The sequence below is a fragment of the Cololabis saira genome, chromosome 18 (genome assembly GCF_033807715.1).
Source record: "Cololabis saira isolate AMF1-May2022 chromosome 18, fColSai1.1, whole genome shotgun sequence".
Lineage (NCBI taxonomy): Eukaryota > Metazoa > Chordata > Actinopteri > Beloniformes > Belonidae > Cololabis > Cololabis saira.
The window spans coordinates 7941670-7964719 of NC_084604.1; the positions used below are offsets into that span (position 1 = coordinate 7941670).

Below are 23050 nucleotides of genomic sequence, written 5' to 3' on the forward strand. Positions count from 1 at the left end.
AGTTCATGAGGATTTTTGACCACCCCACTGCAGGACAGATGTTCCCAAGATGGTCCTGGACGCACCCCGTTGCGAAAATGCTTGTGGAATAGTTGATGTGTGGTGGAGCAGCTCAGGTGTTTCCACAGTCTAAGTTGTTTATTTTCCATAATTCCATTCAAAAAGTTAAACTTTCATAGATTCATGGCCCACAATTTAAAACGATTTCAAGTACTCGCCCTGGGGGAGTAATCCAATGTAGAACCACTACTGACCTACGTTATGGCTCTATGAGAGTGCATGAGTGTTTTACATTTTACTACTTAATGGGTACACAATGTTTGTGTGTGGTTATGTTTTGGTTTTTGTGGGGTTTTTTTGAGAACACATATAATGTGTGTTTTTTGTTTTTTTTTACTTTGTTACTGATATATTTGAGAGCGTGTCATATGTGTGAATATGTTTAGACCTGCTGTGAACTACTGTTGACTTTTTTGTTAAAGCAGTCACTAGCATATGTTTTTACTCATCCTTGCATATAGATAAGATATGTATGATTATAAAGGCTTGCCAAAATGATGCGACTGTTGAGCCCAAGTTATTATGTGCAGCCTGTCTGTTGCTAGTTCAAGGCCCACGGCTTGTTAAGAGACATTGGGGTACTAATAAGAATGTTTTGTACTGTTAATAATGTTGGAATGGAGAGAGATGGATGTTTGTGGGGTTGCAACCCTCAGTTTGTTGAAAATAAATTTGGCACACCCACTCTTTGCTGGTGCACACCCAATGTTTTTTTTTCTGGCTACGCCACTGTACCGAACCATAAGGGACAGAGGCTTTGCCATTGGCTCTGGTACTCCATCTCCCTGGCCATCCGTAACTCTGATTCACTGCAGTCTTTCAAAAGTCATCTCAAAACCCATCTCTTCAACATCATTTACAACACCTGACGAATCATTTTCCACCCTTTGAGTATCTTTATGTGTTTGTATGTAGGTACTGTATTTACTGTCCATTTTTATCCTTTTTGCTTTGTGTTTTTGTAAAGCATCTCCTACAAAAGCTCTATAAAATAAAAAAAATGTTCCCTTTAGTAATCCAACAATTGGGAAATTCTTCCTCTGCATTGAACCCATCTCTAGTCAAACTATGAGCAGTGGGCTGCTGCTTTTGTACAGCGCCCTGGGAGCGGTAAGGGTCTTGCTCAGGGGCCCAAAGTGGTTGACCTCGGTTGCAATCCAGGCTACCACTCCCCCATATAAAATGTATGTATGTTTGTATGAAGCTGATGATGTTATTATTAATATTATTATTATTATTATCATTGTTGTTGTTGTTATTTAGCAGAAGTTGGCTATGACGCGAGGGTCAGTGTCTTGGTCAGAAAGAGCAGAAATAACGCCAAGAACTTCCATGAAGGTCTCTATTTCACCCATCACGATGTCCGGAGAAGAAACATCTGCTTCTACGTTCTCGGCCAGTTGTACAATATCTCTGACCAACTCACAGGAAACTTCTTGAAGATCTTCCATGCTGTTAGCAGCCGCCATGAGTTACAAAAATCAGATCCCAGGGGTCATATTCGGGTTTTTAAAAACCCGAATATGAGCAAATTCGGGTTATTTAACGGGGTTATTGGTGTTTACATGGCCGTGCAAATTCGGGTTATTGCCAATATTCGGGTTTTAAAAGGGTTATTGACTGCATGTAAACGCAGTCAGTGACTACGTTTACATGCAGTCAAAATTCGGGTTATTGCTAATATTCCGGTTACTGAAACATTCGGAATATTCCGTTTACATAGTAATTAATCATTCGGGATATCTCAATCAAACCAGCGACGCGTGGAGAACGTGATGACGCAATTCCCGTCATTTCCGCTTCTTCTTCCTGTATCCAAATTCAAAACAAATGCTGCTTCGCGCAACTTTTCTCTCACCTTCTTTTAAATCTCGCTATCCCCGTACTTTCTACCGTCTACAAATGCAGAAATGTTCATATCCTTCATTACATTTATGAAGTGATTAGTCTCCTCCTGGTCTTGCGTTTCTCCGTGTTTATAAGAACTTCCTGGACTCAAAAGACCAGGATTCCTTGCAAACAGAGCATGTGCAGAAAACAAATTCCTGTTCCGTTTGATGGGGATATCCCGTTTGGCGTTTATGTGACTGAATATTCAGGTTTTAAAAGGAGTAACCGAATATGAGCAAATTCGGGTTATTCAAAGGGGTTATTGGTGTTTACGTGGCCGTGCAAATTCAGGTTATTGCAAATATTCTGGTTTTAAAAGGGTTATTGACTGCATGTAAACGCAGTCAATAAGATATCTGTAAGAGGTAGGTAAATATAATACTAAATGAAGTGATCTAGATTATATACAGGAATTACATGGAATGAGAGAGGAAGAATAATACAGAAGGAAGGAAAAAGAAGACTCGAAGACAAAGAAAAAAGCAGGGGCAAAACAAAAATGATAATCATATTTCATAAAATAATTAATCGAAATGTTGTATTTGGTGCTTGTTTGATTTCCAAATATATTAGTGTTTGTGTGTGAATGGATCAATGACGGACATTCGCTTAAAACATTTTTTGTAAAATACTTTATGAAGTTCGCTCCATTCCAATGAATTAGTTTACTGGTAAATTTGCCACATCCAATATGGCGGACGCGGTGACGTGTCACAGCAACGGGCCGACCCGCTCAGGCCCCGCCCCTCTTTGTTAAACTGACCAATGACAGCGCCTGCTCGCAGGCTGCGTTGCTGGTATCCAAGGGAGACAGGATATCCTGCGGGTGCGTTAATACACCGCTTCATTCCAAAATCATTTGCTTGACTAAATAATCTATTTTCTTGTAATAACATTAGACATTCTCTACTGGCTGCAGACAATACGGTGTATGCTAAAGGGATGGGATTTTTTATGTATATATGTTTATGAATTGAATTGAATTTAAATTGAATTTAAATTTTATTTCGAACATGAAACAGTAGTGAAAACAAAACAATAATAATCAATAATAAATAAATGTAAATAAGAAAACAAAAAGACAAAAATATAAATAAAAACATGCATCCATCATAATTAACATGCTCGAAAAGGAGTATAGAAGTAAAAACTTATTAAATCCTACCCCCTAAACTCTATTTCATTATAATCAAAATTAATCAGAATCTGAATCAGAATCAGAATCACGTTTATTTGGCCAGGTCAGGTCAGACAAGACATGGAATTTGATTTGGTTAATTTCGCTCTTAGCTTTCAGCTCTATTAATATATATACAATTTTTAAAAAGTGAAAGGTGCAGCAGAATGAGGTAGATATGATTATTGGAAGGTGTATTGTTACAGCATATGATAGTGTTATTATAATTATTGTTATTATTATTATTATCATTATTGCACAGTGATTGATTCTCTGAGACTCTATGAGTGATGAGAGTTCATCATTCCTATACTACCAACATGTGGAATTCCTTACCCACAGCCATAAAAGAGAGCAAATCCCTAATCTCCTTCAAATCTGCCCTAAAAAGCCACCTACAGGAGGCTGCTACTCGTAACTGGGAATAATCAAAGCCTCTACTGCACATCCCGCTGTTCTTTCTGATTATTGCTTCTTGTTTTTGTTTTTTTTGTTTTGTTTTCTGCTTTTGTTTTGTATTACCTAGCTTATTCTATTTGTCTCATCACCTTTTTAGTCTCTCTCGGTGCAAAATAACAGTAATTCCCCCCTTTTCTTTTTTCTACAATCTTCCCTACAAAGTACTGCTTCTTACCTGTATGTCATTCAATGTTATATGAATTTAAAAAAAGGTCTCCAATGTAAACAAGTGTAATGCTTTCTTGGAATAATGCCTTTTAGTTGACTTTGTATCAGCAAATCTGTACTGTCATGAAACTGTACCTGATCCTATGCAATTCTTCTAATAAATTCTTCAATCAATCAATCAATCAATCAGAGCAACAGTTTGGGGGAAGAAACTGTCTCTGAGTCTCGAAGTTTTGGCGTACAGTGCTCTGTAGAGCCGTCCAGAGGCGATAATTTAATTTCTATACAAAAAACTAAAGATATCATATATATATATATATATATATATATATATATATATATATATATATATATATATATATATATATATATATATATATATATATATATATATATATATATATATATATATATATATTTATTTTTAATTTTTTTCATTTAGTTTAGTTTATTGGTCCTTACAATTTACACAACACAAATAACCCAAAGTACAAGTGTAAATCGTCAGTGGATTTATTTTGAAAGAGCTGCAGGAAGTGGCTCCTGCTCCAGCTTGACGCAGGGGAGGGTGAAGTTAAAGGTTTGAACCTAAACACACTCAACAGTCTGCGGCGACAGAGCTGGATGGAGTCTAACCTCGTCTAACCGAGTATTTTCCAGTGAGATGTCTTCCAAACCGGAGACTCAGACGTATAGCTGATATTTGAACCTCGTTGACTAACACGGTAGGATTAATTTAATAACGGTTTGGATGTGCGAATATACCCCCCCCCCCCTCTCCAAAAAAAACTGTATTAGAAGTATTCTATCCGAACTAACTGATTGGTGATTTAAAAAATGCACCTTTCTTCTGTATAATGTCAATATAGTATCATTGTTCCATGCATTTCATATCACAATATATCATGTTATACTGGCACACATTTATTTGTGGTGTACCAACTCAATGGTATGTAGCTAGTAGGGCAATCCTTAACACAAATCTGATGATCTGTTTTTAGATGTGGTCCTTTCAGTAGTTGCACCTACTTAAAAAAGAAAGAAAGAAAACCCATACAGGAATATAATACGAGTGTCAAGTAAAGCCTGAATTATGGTTCCGCGTTAAATCGACGGCGTAGCCTACGGCGTAGGTTACGCGTCGTTGCGTACCCTACGCCGTAGGCTCTGCGTTGGTGTAACGCTGAACCATAAATCACCCTTAAGTCTGCTTCCAGGGTGCAACATGCATGCTGATGCTGCGGCTGCTGCTCTTTCTTCCCTCTCAGTTCCAGCAGATCAACATGTTCTGCAGCCTAATGTAGCTGGAGGAGGGTTTCCCCGGCCCGATTATCCCCCCCATCCCGACCGATGACCGGGCCCTGCTCCTCCGGCCGGGCCGGCACCCCCCCGGCCAAGCTGAGCAGACACGGCCGCTCCAAGAGCTCCAGCGCCGCCTGCCTGCTGCGCTGCGCCGGCCGGGAGGAGGCCCGGGCGGCCGCCCCGCGCCGGGGCTCCCGCTCCCCGGAGGAGGACGAGGACAAGGACGGGGGGCTGCTGTTCTTCGTTAACCGGAGCGGGTTCCCCATAGAGAGCGGGACCTGGGACAGGATGTGGGCGCATGTGGCCGCTGTGCACCCCGAGGGCCAGGAGATGGTGGACAGGATACGGAATGCGGCATATCTGCCCAAAGTAAGTCATCTATAATTCATTATTCTGAAGGATTCTTTTTTCTTTTTTTTTTTTAACCCGTGGATGATTTTTTTTTTAAACTGCCAGTGAATTTATTTTGTTTGTATGTTTCACATTATCACATTAAAAAAAAAAAAAAAAAAAAAAAAAAAAAAAAAAAAATATATATATATATATATATATATATATATATATATATCCTGTTTATCCTGGCCGAAACAAGATGACATTATATAATATTATTGTATACGAATATTATAATATTAATATTATACAATAATATTATTATACTTAATATTATACTTATGACATATACGTATCACTTAGCAACCAAACGCCGCTGCATTGCATTGTGGGAAGTTTCTGCTTAGCTAATGTCCATCAATCCTCACTAATAAATTTCTCCGGAATGAGTATGGATAGATTCAGATTCAGATTCAGAAAACTTTATTTATCCCCGAGGGGCAATTGCAAGAACAACTGAGCATCAAGACGTTGAAAGTACCAAAAAGAATAATAATAGCATAAAATGAAAGCAGATAAATGAGGCATGTCTTGTATGTACAAAATATATAAATATAAGAATATCAAAATATTAGATAGATAGAGCAGGGGTCTCCAACTCCGGTCCTGGATCCACCTATCCAGCATGTTTTAGGTGTCTCCCTGCATGAACACACCTGATTCTAATCAATGGTTGTCATTAACTTGTCATCAAGGTCTGGACAGTTCTGTTGTTGACACAGCTCCTTGTATCATGGTGTGCTGAAGCAGGGGAAGATCTAAAACATGCTGGATAGGTGTTCTCCCGCAGGACCGGAGTTGGAGACCCCTGGGATAGAGCATACTATTGAGTACGTTCTAATATTTCGGACGCACTAAAAATCTCGCATTGTGGCAGGATGAAACTCGACTCCAGAGGTTGGTAAAACAGGACTTTATTCCGAGACAACGGAATCAAACTAACAAAAGAAGTGACAGTTGACAACTAACAGCTGACAACAGAAACCCAACACGCGTTGCTAAGCAACCATAAAACACTTGTGACCACGCCCCTTCCCTACAGTCCTGATGGGTGCGAGGTCCATAATTGTGTCCGCCACAGCATACTCATTTTGCATACTCATTAGGGTGGAAGTATGCAATTTCGGACGCAGCCACTGTTTAGTTTCAGTAGGTTAGAATTCACAAGAATCTAGTCAGTATTAATGATGACGATGAGTTTTCAGTTAGTGTTCTGTTACCGTTGGTTACGGGCGGTTGAAACGAGAGACTGAAAAAAACAAGTTTTTCCTTCGTCCACAAAAAGCGTTCCTCTGCTCTTTTGTTCTCAAACTCCTACATTGGTGAGCCCGACGTGATCTGCGAGGGTGATGGCCTGCACCGACGATATATATATATATATTTATACCACGGTCTGTGTGAATACTCGATTCTGATTGGCTGGCAGGTGTAGTTTATCACTTATAACCTACACCTAGAAAACAAGTTCGGTCAAATTGCCTGATAACTTTAATATCATTGCGCTGGATCAACTGCCAGGTGGTAACCACGGCAACGGAGATTCAGAGAAGAAGAGCCGGCTACCGCAGGACGGCAACATGAGTAATTTTGTAATTTCTTTTAATTTATTTGGTGAATTTAACCATTTTGATGACTGGGATGCAAAAGAGGAGAGAAAAGAAAATAGCCGAGCGGAGCTGAGCGGACTAGAATATCTAAGTCGTATCTCTGGTCCGTCCTAGTTACTGGAGAAGTCAACACTGTGTCCATTAAGGACCTTATGGGACGGTAGTGATTGTTCCAGGTATTAGTCAAACCCTCAGGTGTTACCATGGAAACTGAGTTATGGCTTGTTAAAACACTTTGTAACTTACCAGGTTACAACGGCTGCAGACGAGAGATTAAATAGTCCACTCAGCCGCTGAGCTTGTTATAAAACTAATGATTTCAACTGAAAACACATTAAAGCATGAATAACTGATTTAATATTCATGTTTTGTGGTAAGTGACCGTGGTATAAGCGGGATAATGCCCTTACAGGTGTACATTATCAGAAATATATGGACGACGCGGGGGCGTGAACCGTCCGACGCAAAGTCCATATGTTAATGTACACCTCGAAGGGCATTATCCCTTACATATATATATACACACATGTACATATATTAATAGAGGGTTTGCATTGACGTCACTTACCCACTGGACCAGCCCCCTTACTCACACTGAGTGGCAAAAATGGCTGCAACTAGTGGAGAAGACGGGATAACAGCTGATTATGGGCTTAAACTAAAGGCAGTTGGACTTGACAGTGACCCGTACAGTTACCCCAAGAACCAGTGGTCCATGAATCCAGTTTCTGATATTTATATGTACTTAATTGCTACACCTGGGAAATACACGAAGCAAAGCTTTTAAGGTATACAAAAGTCTTCACGTTTGGTCAGAATTCAAGGCAGGATTTGTTAGAGAAATTAAAGTAATGAGGACACCGAACTTTATGATTTGACCGTTTACCCAAAAATCCAACATTACCTGATACAAAATGGGAACCGCAAATCCAAGTTTCGGTGCCTGGAATCCAGTTTCTGTGAATTGCACAACAGCTCTTTCCCATTTTAGATGTTTTCCAGTTGCTCAAACTGAAAGTTTACACTGCCACTCAGTCTTTCTGCCACTCAGTCTTTCTGACACTCAGTGGGTGTAACCCGCTGTGAAGTCGCATCTGTGACATCATGCTCATTCCCTCTATAGACAGACCAGGGGAATGCCTTTCCTTCTCATATGTTCCAACCACACAAATAATTTTGCAGCATTTTGAGGACCTATGTATTATGCAGTTTAGTTTTAGTTTTTTTGCTGCTTTGCAAGTTATGGTACTTATGTGATAATGTCAGCTTGTTCATTAATTCTGTCTCACGAATATTTTGGTCTATATTGGGTCTACACACAACATTACTGTGACAGCAAATCTAAATTGGGAAATCATTACTGTCAAGTGACATTGATTTTGCCCTTTAGATTGGAGTGTATTTGTATTTGTTACCCCTGAGAACGCAATTGGACTTTTAAGATGTACACATGCATAGTTAAGATGACATTCAAAGGTAAAACCAAAGCCACTCAATACTGTATTTCTGAGAATAACTTTCTCAGAAATACATTACTTTCTTTTACTTTCTTTTATATGCCAGAACCACAACAAAAACTTCAACCACCAGCTATTTTTAATGAAAGGAAGCATTAGCTTTTATTATTGAAACGTATTGAAAAAATGCTTAGTGAAACTTTACAAATACTGAAACAAAGAGTTGATGATTAACAAGTGTTAACCACATTGTAATTACATTGTACATTACATTGTGATTGTAATTACCAATTTAATCAATGTATGATAACTATACTAAAAATAACGCTATCATAAACAATGATTTCCTGCTTTTGTTTGTGTTATAGTGTTGCAAATTTGGGTACTTTTTAAAGTTTTGATAGGCAATACAACATCACTTTTGATAGCTCATCTTTTCATATATTTTAAGGGCAAAAATTATTAATGGAAAAAAATAATCAATGGGTGAATTAATAAAGGAAACTTTGAGCTGTATCCATATCCAAAAGTCCTACTGTAATAGCCGGTTACCCATCATTTAAGTGTTGCACAGTATTATTACTTGTATGCATTATTTCAAAAGTAAGAACAGTAATTGTTGTGGTAGTAACTTTAATCACTGTGAATTTGTAAAGTGTATTTTTAGATTATTCCTTGTGTTGTAACAGGAAATACAAAAATCAGCGAAACTTTGAAAAAGTGCAAGTCTGATGCTTTTGGTGCTTTTCCACTAGTACCTACTCAGCCCCGACTCGACTCGCCTCCGTTTGGTTCTTTTACTTTTCTGTAACTACTCTGCCGAGGTTCTAAGCGGCTGAGTCGGCTGTATCTGACGTCATCACACTACAGGCCACCGATTGGTCGGGGGGTTGGAGTCAGACGTCTGAGTCAGGATGTGACATCAGTGAAAGAGCAACTCTGACGGCTTCTTGTTCATTTTATTCCACTAGCAATGGCAGCAAAAGTCTGTTTCATGATCCAACTCTGAGGTGCAGATGTTCATAAACCTGGTGCTGAGGAGAGAATTAAAAAGGGATCTAGACGGCGATAAGGAACAACCAGATCTACCAGGAACTCCGTCACTTCATAGCTGCTCCCAGCTGACTTTTCAGCAGCGCCGAGACAAACTAAAATAAATTAAAAAGCGTCGCCACTTGAATCTTCTCTCACTCTCATTTTTTAACTTGATATCGAACACAAGCCACAGACCCAGCAGCACATCTATCATCTCCTCCAGGTTCTACATCTTTAGTGTTGTTGTCTTCTTCGTTTAGATCACACAATCAAATACGTCACAGCAGCTTCACTCCAACCTCCTACTTCTGCTCCAGGTGCTGATTTGTTCTGGAAAAGAATCTTGGCCGAGTTGAGTCGAGTGGAGCCGAGCTGAGTGGAGCTGAGTAGGTGCTAGTGGAAAAGTGCCATTTGAGATTGAAGCAACTACAGTTTATATTTGTCTTTTGTTTGTTATTTATGAAGTTCCCCAGGCCACATTTTCCTCATGTTCCCTGTGGTTCATATGAGCACTTATTGTTTCTCAGCAAGAGGGGGGGGGGGGTCTTGTCCTGTCACTACTAATATTAGCGAGCTTTGCCAAACTGCTCCGTGTTTTGGAAAGAAGGACAACATGAGGAATGTTGGAATGGAGCACCAATAGACAGAACATTATAAAAACCACACATTCAAAATTCATTTGGTGTCCTATGTTTTATAGTATTATTTTGCTTCCTCTGTACACTTTGACAACTTTTTTTGAAGTATTAAAATACAGAATGTCTGTTAGAATATACGATATAATTCAGACTATATTTGTCTGAATGATTGATACATTATACATAATATCAGGAAAAAACTTAAGCTAAAGAGAGGCAAAAAATGGTGGGGAGGTAAAGAGCAAAGGATGACTTTCATATTAGGACAATGTGGAAGTAGAAACTAAAAAATCAAAAATATGTTCAAATAAAGTGTATCGTTTCTTTTGCTTGGTCATTTTAGAAAGTGATATGTTGGGAAATTAGTTTGAAACATAATAGTAAATCACTTATATTTATAGTTTGAAGAGAATAATGAAGTATATGATGTGAAAAAAGAAAAGCATAATTGATGTTATATTTATGAGTTATGAAGATCTGTCATTCAGGACATGGAGACAAATCAGGAAGTACACAAAGGTCCCATGGGTTTTTATTCAAAATGTGACAAGTCACATTTCAATTAATTCATTTCCCTATGAGGATTAATAAAGTATTTTTGAATTTGAATTGAATGTGGTGCATTATGGACGTTTTCTGTGTAGATCTGTGTTGTTGCCAGGCTGCTGTCAATCTGAATGCCCTGATTAACAGCATATAAATCTTGGCAGGGCAACCAAATAATCCCTCTAATACAATCTGGGAATTAGATCATCTCTGGACCCAGTGGACTACATAAAAGGCTTTAAATTGGAAACAAAACTCACTACAACCCCCCTGAGCAAGTATCAGTAGTGTGGATGTAAAACAGAAACGTCAGATAAACCTTCTGATTTTAACCAGGGTTAGATTCAGCATCTCTGAAATGTAAACCGTTGTACAGATGGGGCGGCTCACGTTGTCAGGAGGATTTCACTCAGAAAAGATGTGGGTGGATTACTGGTCGTGGATGGCAGATTGGTTTCCATCAATGTTGGTTTGTTTTATTTAGGATCCCCATTAGCATTAGCCACAGCGTTAGCTATTCTTCCTGGGGTCCGACATACACACAACACACAAATTATCACTTAATACATAACAGACATGCATTATACATGACAAACAAAACAATAATAGACACAACTTCCTTAGTGACAAACAACACAGAGGATAAACTAAATCACCATCATTCTCAGACATAAATACATAGAAATGAAATCAAATAAAACACCTTCATAAACAATACCTGTCTGAAATGACCTTATCTTAGAATTCTTGACCACTTTTCACTTTTATTGTGATAGGGTTTACACTACCTGTAATTCTATTCAAACTTCATTCTGTTCATTCTAAATGTCAAATCATCATTCTCCACAAAAGAAGAACTTCTGACAGTACTACCATTCTACTAACTACCAGGGGAGTTGATATCTATAACGCGGTGAAGGAGTTTTTGGTGGAGAAAAAGATGCCACTGGAAAAGCTGCTATCAGTGACTACGGATGGGGCTCCTGCTATGATCGGCCGACATGCAGGATTCAGTAAATAAAGTTATAAGGGATAAAGTTGCAGAAAAATACCCTCAAGTCATAGAAAGACAAAACAGGTTTTGAGACCTGGGTCAGCTGGAGCCATGCGTGTCATTCATTTGTAATCCTTTTATGATGGTGGACATATCAAGCATTGCTGAGCAGTTAAGTGTAACTTTCACCCTTGATGCTTGACAGATGGAGCTGGAAATGTTCACATTGCACAATGACATCCACCTGAAAGCCTATCAGGGTGCACCAAACGTTTGGGGCCTTGTAGTGGTGTATGTACAGCAGCTTTGAAGATTGAAAGCCTGTTTGGTTCAATCTATCTTTGTGAATCTGCCTTTTCTGACATGCACTTAATCAAGAACAAATACAGAACATGCCTTGCAGAGCACGAGTTGCAGTGTCAAGTTACACACAGGAGTACAACACAGTGGTGGAGAGCATGCAATGCTAGGCTTCCCACTAACTGACAAAGAAACAGATACTAGATTTGGTGTACAGTTCAAAATGTGTAATTAATTTGTGATATATTAAATATGTTTGTTAAAATTAACATTTGGTATCACAACTGTTAAGTGTATTTTTTACCTAGGCTTATGCAGGATGTTTGTTGAAAATGTCAAAAATTCTGGAAAGGTACATTGTGATTTCCTAGTGACATTGTGACTGTTGTAGAAGTGATGGGTTGAAAATGTTCAATTTGAAAAACCCCGGAACTTGAAAATATGGAAATAAAACGTTGCATATTGATATTAATTTTTTTCCTATCTTGTTATCATTGTTGGTATTTTCTTGAGAAACCATTAACAATGTCTTCACATAGCTAAATACCATTAATCATAATGATAGCATAATTAAGGCTTAAATAAGCAAATTGGCTATTTCAAAAGTGTGTATCAAACCGGTAGCCCTTTGCCTTAATCAGCACCCAGGAAGTAGCCCTTGGTTTAAAAAAGGTTGGTGACCCCTGCTATATAGTTACATAGTTTTCAATGCTTAAAATGTGATTGTTGTGCAGAGCTTTATTTATTTAGATTTATTTCATTTTATTTAGCCATTCTTTAATCAGGAAGGTCCCACTGAGATCCCAGATCACTATTTCAAGGGAGTCCTGGCCAAGAAGCATCAACAGCACATCCCACAGACACACTTCCAGTTCCAGTTACAAACACAGTTGCAATAAAAAGAGAGAACATAAAACCAACTAAGATTTCAACCAATATATTCAATCATAGTCACACATACACAGAGACAAAATTGCAGGATTCATCAATTATAGGTCCATCAGTACGTCCCCTCAGAATTACAGATTATTGTACTTAAGTCAAATGTTGAGAAGGATAAGCTTTCAACAAGGTTTCTCTACATTAAAATGAAGATCCTTGCTGCATAGAAAAACATCCATGTAGATGCAATGCTTTGTAATGAATTACTAAGCATGGATTACTGGTATCTACCAGCTGGTTTTCATGAATACAGGTCATCAGCTTTCAGTGTTTTTTCTTTTGCTTGTGTGTGTGTGTGTGTGTGTGTGTGTGTGTGTGTGTGTGTGTGTGTGTGTGTGTGTGTGTAATAATAAGTTAATGAAACAATTAAGAGCTGAATAGTGTTGCTATTGTACATTCTCTGTCTGTGGTTGCAGATCACTTGGCACCAGTTATATGATCTGTAATCAGTAATGAGACCACAGGGATGCAGGATTTAAAAATGGCAGAAGGTGGTTTGGGGCTCTAATGGCACTTTTGCACTAGTCTCACTTCAGCCCGGCTCGGCTCGGCTCGGCTCCGCGCGGCTTGACACGGCTCCACCCGTGTGTTTTTCCACAGCCAGGTGAGAAGTGGGCAGGTTTGGGTGAAGCTGCTGTGACGTACTCGATTGCGCAACCGCTTTGTTCATGTCGGCGCTGATCAGAAATCAGCTGGAGCCGCGAGCGGCTGAGAGTAAAACAGCCCGTCTACATCCATTTTTTAATTCTCTCCTCAGCCACCAGGTTTATGAACATCTGCACCTCAGAGTTAGATCACCAAACAGACGTTTTGCGCTTCATAATAAAATCGCTGCGAGCCGCGGGTCGCTCTCGCTCTGACTCCCGCTTCCTGATTCAAACGTCTGCCGGCCCCGCCCCCCGACCAATCAGAGGCGTGGAGGGTGATGACGGCCCCGCCCCCGACCAATCAGAGGCGCGGAGGGTGATGACGGCCCCGACCAATCAGAGGCGCGGAGGGTGGTGACCTCAGAAATAGTCCCGGTGTCGGTGCTTTTTTTTCCCACCTGCTTTTTTTTCCCGGCTCCCCGTACGTGATGACGTTCCGTCTTGTGATTGGCTTTTGACCGTACGTGATGACGTTCCGTCTTGTGATTGGCTTCCGTACGTGATGACGTTTCGTCTTGTGATTGGCTTTCTACCGTACGTGATGACGTTCCGTCTTGTGAAAACTGATGATTAATAAATGTAATAAAGCAAATCGATAATTTAAAATGTCTATTAAGATCAAAATATTTAACTGCTTACTGCTATGCAGCAAGCAAACGATTGTTTACCCTATACTGTATATAGTAGGCTATTATTGTTCTCAGCTCACTGATGAATCTCCAATTGTCTAATGAAAATAGTCCCTAATAAATATTTTAACTCTAATATTTTTTTTAGCCTATGTCAGTAAGATCACTGATAATTCTGATAATTCCTTGTATATGTTTCTTCTGCCTTTTACCTCCACTATGATCTGCTGCTTCTGACTAAAATACCATCGCGGGGAAAAAATGCACACTTCCGGGGAAAATATTGCAGCCCGATACAATCTGGTACCCACACCGGGTTTACTTCCGCATACAGCGGCCCATAGAGCATGCGCAGTTGAGTCACCTCCCATGATGCTCTGGGGCCTCCCATCATGCCCCGGGGCAATGACTCGAATATTAATATAATATGTATTAATATAATATCTTAATTAATGTATATTATTACATGTATAGTATTACATATATTATTAATATATATATATAATATTATATAATATTAATATAATATAATTACATAATATATATTAATATAAACATCCGTGGAATGCACGGACACGGCTGAGACGTCAGCCGTGACGTCACGCCCAGAAAGAGACTTTTCTTTGACTTTTCTGGCCGTTATAAAACATTTTTGACGGATATAAAGTCCATGACTTAAAAATATAGAATACAAAGATTAGTAATTGCCGGTGATTACAGCTGGAGGTGTTCTGTGAACAGTTTTAGAGGCTTCTCTTTTACTATTGCGGTCTATGGGAAAAAAGCTTTCTGGGCCCCATGGGATTTTTGGTTGCAGTACCACGGCTGGCCACTGGAAAAAATCGGCGCGCCTTCTGAGTGGGAGACCCGGGGGCTGGTCTCAGCCCTAGTGCGAAAGCGCAAAATGGGGCTGTGGCGGGTAGAACCGAGGAGAAGTGATACTAGTGCAAAAGCGGCTTAAATGTTACCCCATGCCAATTTGCTGGAAATGATGTGTAATAGTCTATCGTGTCTTCTTTCTCAGCATCCTGTTCCTGCAGTCCCCGTCTACAAACCATCCATGTCGGTCCCTGACTGGGTGGTGGTTGTTCAGAACTACATGAAGGCTCTGCAGTATCCTTTAAGACTGACACTAAATATTTTTTAGCCCATTCATCCATAACAACAAAAGTTTGTGTAAAGAACTAGGTGGAGTTAGTTTTTCTTTCGTCTGATTGAATGTAATGTTTTTAAAGACATTTATTGAGAATAATTTGTGTGTAGCACCTCCTTCCGAAGAACTCATAAACAATGATACGGTAGAGAGAATCACTTGAAAATGTTGTAGTCTCTTAACATATCTTTCAGATACAACCACACTGGAACCCAATTCTTTGAAATCAAGAAGAATCGTCCACTTTGTGGGTAAGTGGACTGCAGTCTTAGAAATGAAAAACAAGTAATAAGTTGTGATGCTAATTTAGACTTTTATTTATACTGTATAGTTCTAATCTACAGCAAATGCAACATGTTGGTTTTCATAACACTGAAATCTAATTAAATGAATAATTGTCATTGATTTTAGAAAACTGATCTGTAATTTCAAATGCCAACCCCCTCTCCACCTTCATACCTGCAGAACAACACAAAACGTTTAGTTCTTCTAGAGATACAGCTTTCAAGCTACAATTATCTGCAATAGATGCTTCAACTGATTGCTGCTGATTGAGTTAAAACATTTTCAATTACATTTTATTTATATAGCGTCTATTACAACAGAAGTTGTCTCTAGGATCTTTCCAGAAACCCAGAACATGACCCCCGAGCAATTATTACATAAACATAAACACTGGCAGGTAGAAACTCCCCTAGTGGGAGAAAAACCTAAAGCCAAACAGTGGCAAGAAAAACTCCCTGGATCATAAGGGGGGAACCTCCTGCTGAAGACCAGCTGGGCAGAGCAGGAAAAGAGAGTTAGGAAAGAGATGATGAAGATCGGAGAGAGGAAAGGCACAGATATATTGTGAAGGTACAAAAGACAAAATATATTAGTAGTCATTATCCGTGAGCAGGAGAACTAAGAGTTCTATATACATATTACTGATACATGGTTAGTTGGTGAACTACAGCAATGGCTAGATAAACAGGTGTAGACAGCAGACACTGAGATGGTCAGAGGAGGGACTAGAGGTCAGGATGTCAGTATACATTATATCCAACAGAGAAATACATACAGACAGATGAAGGTGAACACTGGGATGGTCACAGATTGGGACTGTAGGTCAGTATGCATCTCCGGAAGCTCTGGGCTGCAAGAATCTACAGAAGAGAAAAAAAATACTGGACAGACCAGCACAACAAACTACAAAACAAGGGAGCACAACTATGCTTCGTAGACACATCTAATTCATACCTCTGGATTGAACTGAAGAAAGGAAAGAGAGGAAGAGGAGAGAAAATGGGTCAAGGGCAGCACTAGAACCAACAACAATAACCTCTGTTTTATCAGAATTTGAATGGCTTCATAGATAAATACAGCTGCATATCATCAGCATAGCAAAGGAAATTGATGCTGTGGTTCTGGATAATATGCATGTATAAACGGAAGAAGTTTGGCCCTATCGCTGAACCCTGCACGGCACCGTAGCAAATCCTTGTCTGTGCAGGAGAAACCACATTAATATGAAGAAATGAATCCCATCAGATAGATATGATTTATATCTATCTATCTGTCTAACAAGCACGTGGATAAGTCAGAATCCAGGCTAGGATGCAGAGCTGCAGTCTGACACACTTCTCTACTACTTCTTGAGGACTACGGCCTGTCAAAAATATAAGAATGAATTATGTAATTGGCAATTCTAAGAAAGTCCCAAGAAAATTGAATGGTGTCGACCCTCCGCCTGCCAAAAGTCCACTAAATGCAACGTGATAGAGGTGTTAATCTGATTCTCTAACTCTCTAACTCTAACCGGGGGGGGCACAAAAGAGAAAAAAGGGGGCCGGCACAAGAAACTACAGGAACGATGGACAAAAATGATGGCTTTGAGATACTTATAATTAATAAAAATGGAAAGGGAGAAGAGAGGAAGGGAAGAGTAGAGTCTTCCCTATCTCCCTCCTCTTATTCCTCTACCTGGCTGGTCTTCAGCAGGAGGGTCCCCCCTTATGATCCAGGTCCTGCTCCAGGTTTCTTCCCTCCCAGTTTGAGCAACTGGAAAACATCTAAAATGGGAAAGAGCTGTTGTGCGATCGACTGTACTCATAGATTTAGCAAGAAATCTGAGTTTTACAGACTGAAAAAAAATAAGCTTAAGAGAGACAAACGGATCGCTGCAATTCACAGAAACAACTGGATTCCAGGCACCGAAACGTGGATTTGTGGTTCCCATTTTGTATCAGGTCATGTTGGATTTTTGGGTAGCTAACGTTAAACGGTCAAATCATAAAGTTCGGTGTCCTCATCACTTTAATTTCTACAACAAATCCTGCCTTGAAGTCGGACCAAGCGTCAAGACTTTTGTAAGCCTTCAAGCTTTGCTTCGTGTATTTCCCCGGCGTAGAAATTAAGTTCATATAAATATCAGGAAACTGGATTCGTGGCCAAATATTAATGTCCATGGACCACTGGTTCTTGGTAACTGTACCAAATATTAATGTCCATGGAGCACTGGTTCTTGGGGTAACTGTACGGGTCACTGGCAAGTACAACTGCCTTTAATTTAAGCCGATAATTGGCTGTTATTCCGTCTTCTCCGCTAGTTGCAGCTGTTTTTGCCACTCAGTGTGAGTAAGGGGGCTGGTCCAGTGGGGAAGTGACGTCAATGCAAACCCTCTATTGTACCCTTGAGATTTCAACTTTGTATTCAGCAAACCAGCAGTTGACAATATGGTGGCTGTTTTCATATAAAAAGGTACTGTTCAAACTAGACTAATGGATTTGCAGTAATCCTAAAATTAAATGGATAAGCAAAGCCTGTGTTTTACCATAATTTACAGACATTGATCGTGACGTTGAGGCCTCGCATTTTATGTAACTATTACCTTTTATTTAACATTACATTTGAATATTGATTTAAAAAAATCTGATCAGACACTCCAGAGTCAGATTTCAGTGACTACACGTCAGTTTGACAAGTGAGAAAATCGGAAAATGGCATTGGCCTACGTTTTTAAATTGCTATGGGAACAGTAAACTTAACAGTAACATAATCTGAGCTTTCATTAACGCCCCTAAAGGTTTTGTGCTGTCAGAGAGGCTGTGAGCTTTAGGCCGCGTTCAGACTGCAGGCAAATCTGATTCATATCTGATTCCTTCTCATATCCGATTTTCAGGGCTGACTGTCCACACTGTTTTTAGCAAGTGTCCATATCGGATATGGCTCTGTTCAGACTGGGCCACATCATTGACTGATCTGGCGGGTTGCCGTAGCAACGACGTCGGAGCGGAGGCGTCACCCAGCGCGTGTATTGTGTGAAGTCATGTATTTATTTTATATAGCCTATATAAAAAATCCCAAAATATCTGTACCGTTTCTGATTGGGTGGGCACTGCGCATCATTTTTAGACATAACAATGAACGCATACAGCAAAAGTTGTGTCTCGGCGAAGGGACCCGGCGTCCCAGCAAAATGAGAAACAGAGAAAGGTGTTCAGAACAAAACCACCAGCAAACTAACAAACCAACCAACAAAGCTCAGAGTTAACAAAACGAACCAGCAATGAATAACTGGCAGCCCCGCTCTGTAACCTCTCCTCCTAGGAGGAGAGGGGCTGACGGGCTGCAGGTTCAGGCTCACAGCGCGACTGAAGGCTGATTTATGGTCCCGCGTTACACCGACGCAGAGCCTACGGCGTAGGGTACGCGGCGACGGCACCGTACATGGAAATGCTGTCTTTTTTTCTGCTATTAAAACATGATTTGTAATGTGAATTTGCAACACTCAAACTACAAATAATAGTTTTTGACGTGACATCAGAGATTGTACATGCTCTCTGTGAAAGGATGAGTAGCTCCACAACTGGAAATGGGCGGGTGGTTTGGAGCGTCTGGGACAGTCATATCCGATATGAGTGTTTGGAGCTGTTCAGACTGACACGCATCTGCCCAAATGAGATTTGGATCGGATATGAAACTACCTCCTGGAGGTGGTTTCGATCTGGTTTGCAAAAATCGGATATCATGTGGTTTGGGACTGTTCAGACTTAAAAAGAGTCATCCAGTTTCAATCTGGATGGGCTAAAAATCGGATATTTGCCTGCAGTCTGAACGCGGCCTTAGTGTATCACCTAAAAATATCAGACCATTACACTAAATAGGGTGGATATAGGATATAGAGTGGATGAAGCTGTAATATACTATAACACACTGTACTGCAATGGCCAAAATTAGGCTGGGAGGCAGAAAAAGTGACAATAATAAAACATTAATAAATTAAAACCCACACATCACCAAATTACTGACAGGTGCATTTAGACGGGATTGAAACCACCGACATCCGTGATTATTAAAAATCACCGCAGGTCCCCAGATGATTTAAGCCCGTGCAAATGGGCTTAAAGGGGTATTATATGTAATCTATGGTCCTGACCATTTTCCAAACTCTGGGCAAAATGTAATGAAAACGGAAGTGTTTTTCATGTCTACAAGGGGCTAGATTCAAAAATAAATGACCAAAACAAGCTCATGTTCACAGCACAAGCCTGGTAGAAAAAACAATGAAATATGAAATAAATCAATATAGTGCCATCATCTGGTTCACATCAAGATATATTGCTTGCATATCCTATCTGGCTATAAAAAGAAGTGACTGTCAAATAACTTTATCCTTGTACACAGTAGACCATCACCCAGTAGGTTATACTGGGAAGGCTTTAGCTGGTCTTCAGCAGGAGGGTCCCCCCTTATAAATGATCCAGCTCCTGGTCCAGGTTTCTTCCCTCCTAAAGGGGAGTTTTTTTTGCCAATGTTTGGCTTAACGTTTTTCTCCCACTAGGGGAGTTTTTACCTGCCATTGTTTATGTAATAATTGCTCGGGGGTTTATGTTCTGGGTCTCTGGTAAGCTCCTAGAGACAACTTCTGTTGTAATAGATGCTATATAAATAAAATTGAATTGAATAGTGTAATTTAACAACTGACTGAAAGCACAAGATGTTTGAGAACTTTTTTTAACTTTTTAATTTTTAATGTTTATATCATTTTTGAATGACTCTTTTAACACTTATTTTCCTCTGTTTCCTGTTGTCCTCCTGTTATCTCCCTTGTCTTACTTTCTTCGTTTAATGCTTATTCTTACTTGTCCATTGTTATCCCTTTCTTTTTTCCCCATTTCATTCCTTCTCTTTTCTCCCCACCTTCCTCCACAGGTTAATGGAGATGGCCAGAGAGATGATAAGAGAATCTTTACCAATCAAATGCCTCGAAGCTGTCATCTTAGGAATGTATCCTTTTGTGGGTATGTGCAGCGAGACACAGTGCTTTAATGTCATAATGTCCCTCGTTCCCCACTACCCCACCAATACAGTTCTTATTGTGCTGCTTGGCAACAGGCCGCCTGAGATATTCATCCCTCTCTTTCAGGCCTACTAACATTTAGCAGGGTCTAAATTTTACATCAGCAGTGTCTCATTTTCGCAGCAGTTTCACCATCAAATTTATAGAGAATAGTTTTCCTTGCAGGGGTCTAATTAGATGTCTTATTGTTCAGGAAGTTAGATATTAAAACTAGGATTGATCCATTCGATCATTTATTATTGCATAAGAAAAGAAGCTGGAGGCTAACTACACAGATTAATGACTCAAATCAGCCCCCCCCCCCCCCACCCGCGGAAATATTTTGAGCATAATGCATTTAAATGCATCAATCTGGTGCACTTTGGAAAGCTAGAATAACAATAATAGGGTGTCTGCTGCCTTAACTTACCTTGGAAACTCCGAAGCTTCTCTACCTGGCTAAACTAATATTAATAACTAAATAATTAATAACTAATATTCTCCGCTCCTCTGTTTGTGTGTGAGCACAGAGCATTCACAGCCTTCACCGCTGATTGGCTGTTTCCCGTGCCTGTCTCTGTGTGTAACCAGTCAGATGGTGCTGTGGGCGGGACATTGCTGGACACAGTGACTGCATGCAGAGACGCGGCTGCATCAACCCCAAAATAACGCAGTTTTAAATTGTACAAACACAATATTGGTATCGTTGGAAAGGGAAAATTGTCCTCTTAATTTTGGGGGGGCTTCAGCCCGTTTTTTTATTTGTAGTGAGAACATAATCCACAGCAACCGACACAAATCCATTCATGTGTATGTGTCCGCGGCGCAAGGACCACACTGATTGTGCTGCAGCTGCCCTCATCACCGCTTGTTGCTTTTCTGATTCGTTTTGAAGAATCCTGCAACTCTTCCTTCTTTTTGAAAAAAGACAGTAAATACAGCTGTCTTTTTGACATGTTTGCGTTGCTCGCTGCTTGCTCCCCAGATCCAGCAAATTTCCCAAGTTTTTTTTGGTCAGGGGCGTGGTTTGTTGGCCCATCTTTTCATTGCATCAACAAATCTCCGACTCTTTCAAATGACGTTAAATCTTTATAAACAACATGAAATGCTTGGGATTTGTTCTGTAAATGAATTTATGCATATTATTATTTTTTATAGCCTACATTAAAAAAAAACTTTTTTATATTATTATTGTTTTATATATATACGAGAGGTGCCGGATCTGCCCAAATAAGTCCCGGAACGCAGGGAGGCCAAAATCGAGAGGTGCCGGATCTTGTTCCGGCAGGATCCGGCACAAATTAACCCCATGTCATGAACTTTGGGTAGTGACCGAAAGGACAAGATCGCGGATACAAGCGGCCGAGATGAGTTTCCTCCGCAGGGTGGCTGGACGCTCCCTTAGAGATAGGGTGAGGAGTTCGGTCACCCGGGAGGAGCTCGGAGTCGAGCTGCTGCTGTGGTACAGTACAGTACAGTCCAATTCATTCAATTTGAATCAGTATTCAAAATTCATAAATAACAAAAACTCAGTTAAGCAAACAGATTGCCTCAAATCTTTGCTTTGATCCCCTGTGAAAATACAGTCAATCTGTGAGCAGGAAGGGCTGCCTAAACAGACAGACAGAAAACTGTTAAATATTTAATAATTATTCCATGGTATTATTATAGTGTTTGTCTTCTAAAAGTCAATTCTGCTGTTGCTAATCCAAAATTAATACACGTCGAATTCTGGGACATTACAAAATTGCAGTGCATGACTAATCAATTGAATACACTAAGAAGAGAAGATTTGAAATCCACATTGGTGAAGTGTGTTTCATAAATGAAATTCAAAATAAAAAGCTCAAGCACATGAGCAAACCAATTGGGCCAGGTGCATTATTCAAAAATACAATGCAAATACAGTTAAATAAAATTCATAAAATAAGGCTGAGTCTCAAATAGGCACTTTAGCAGACTCTCAATTCAAAATTGAAACTAAAGCTGACTCAATACAGCAATTCAAGTGCTAGTACCTGTAACGTTTACAATCCCTCCTTAACTGGTGTTCACCAGCTACCTGACCAATGGGCTGACATCTCTCGAGCGTTTCCCTGTCAGTTTTAAGACACAGTTTTCAGGCCACTGCTTTCACCATGTGGTGCTGGGAATCTACTGCAACGGCCGATATGGATCCCTGGGCATGAGCCGTCGCCAGGACCTGATGGACAAACCACTGACTCACCGCACGCTGGGAGAACTGGTGGCTGAGTTTGAGAGTTCTTACAAGAGATACCAGCATACTTTAAAGAAAGTAAGAAAGGGCATGAATGAGGGAAAGGTGATGGAG

General features: G+C 39.9%; 1 protein-coding gene across 1 annotated transcript in view; it reads left to right on the forward strand.

Annotated features, from left to right (window-relative positions):
- The first annotated feature begins 4383 nt into the window (after window positions 1-4383).
- vash2 (vasohibin 2) overlaps window positions 4384-23050 on the forward strand; it is a 33596-nt gene continuing 14929 nt past the window's right edge. Inside the window, exons 1-6 of the mRNA XM_061746483.1 lie at window positions 4384-4479; window positions 5023-5425; window positions 15269-15357; window positions 15592-15648; window positions 20592-20666; window positions 22777-23014. Of these exons, the coding sequence (XP_061602467.1) occupies window positions 5105-5425; window positions 15269-15357; window positions 15592-15648; window positions 20592-20666; window positions 22777-23014 (780 nt within the window). The 5' untranslated portion in view covers window positions 4384-4479; window positions 5023-5104. The remainder of the gene's footprint in view (window positions 4480-5022; window positions 5426-15268; window positions 15358-15591; window positions 15649-20591; window positions 20667-22776; window positions 23015-23050) is intronic.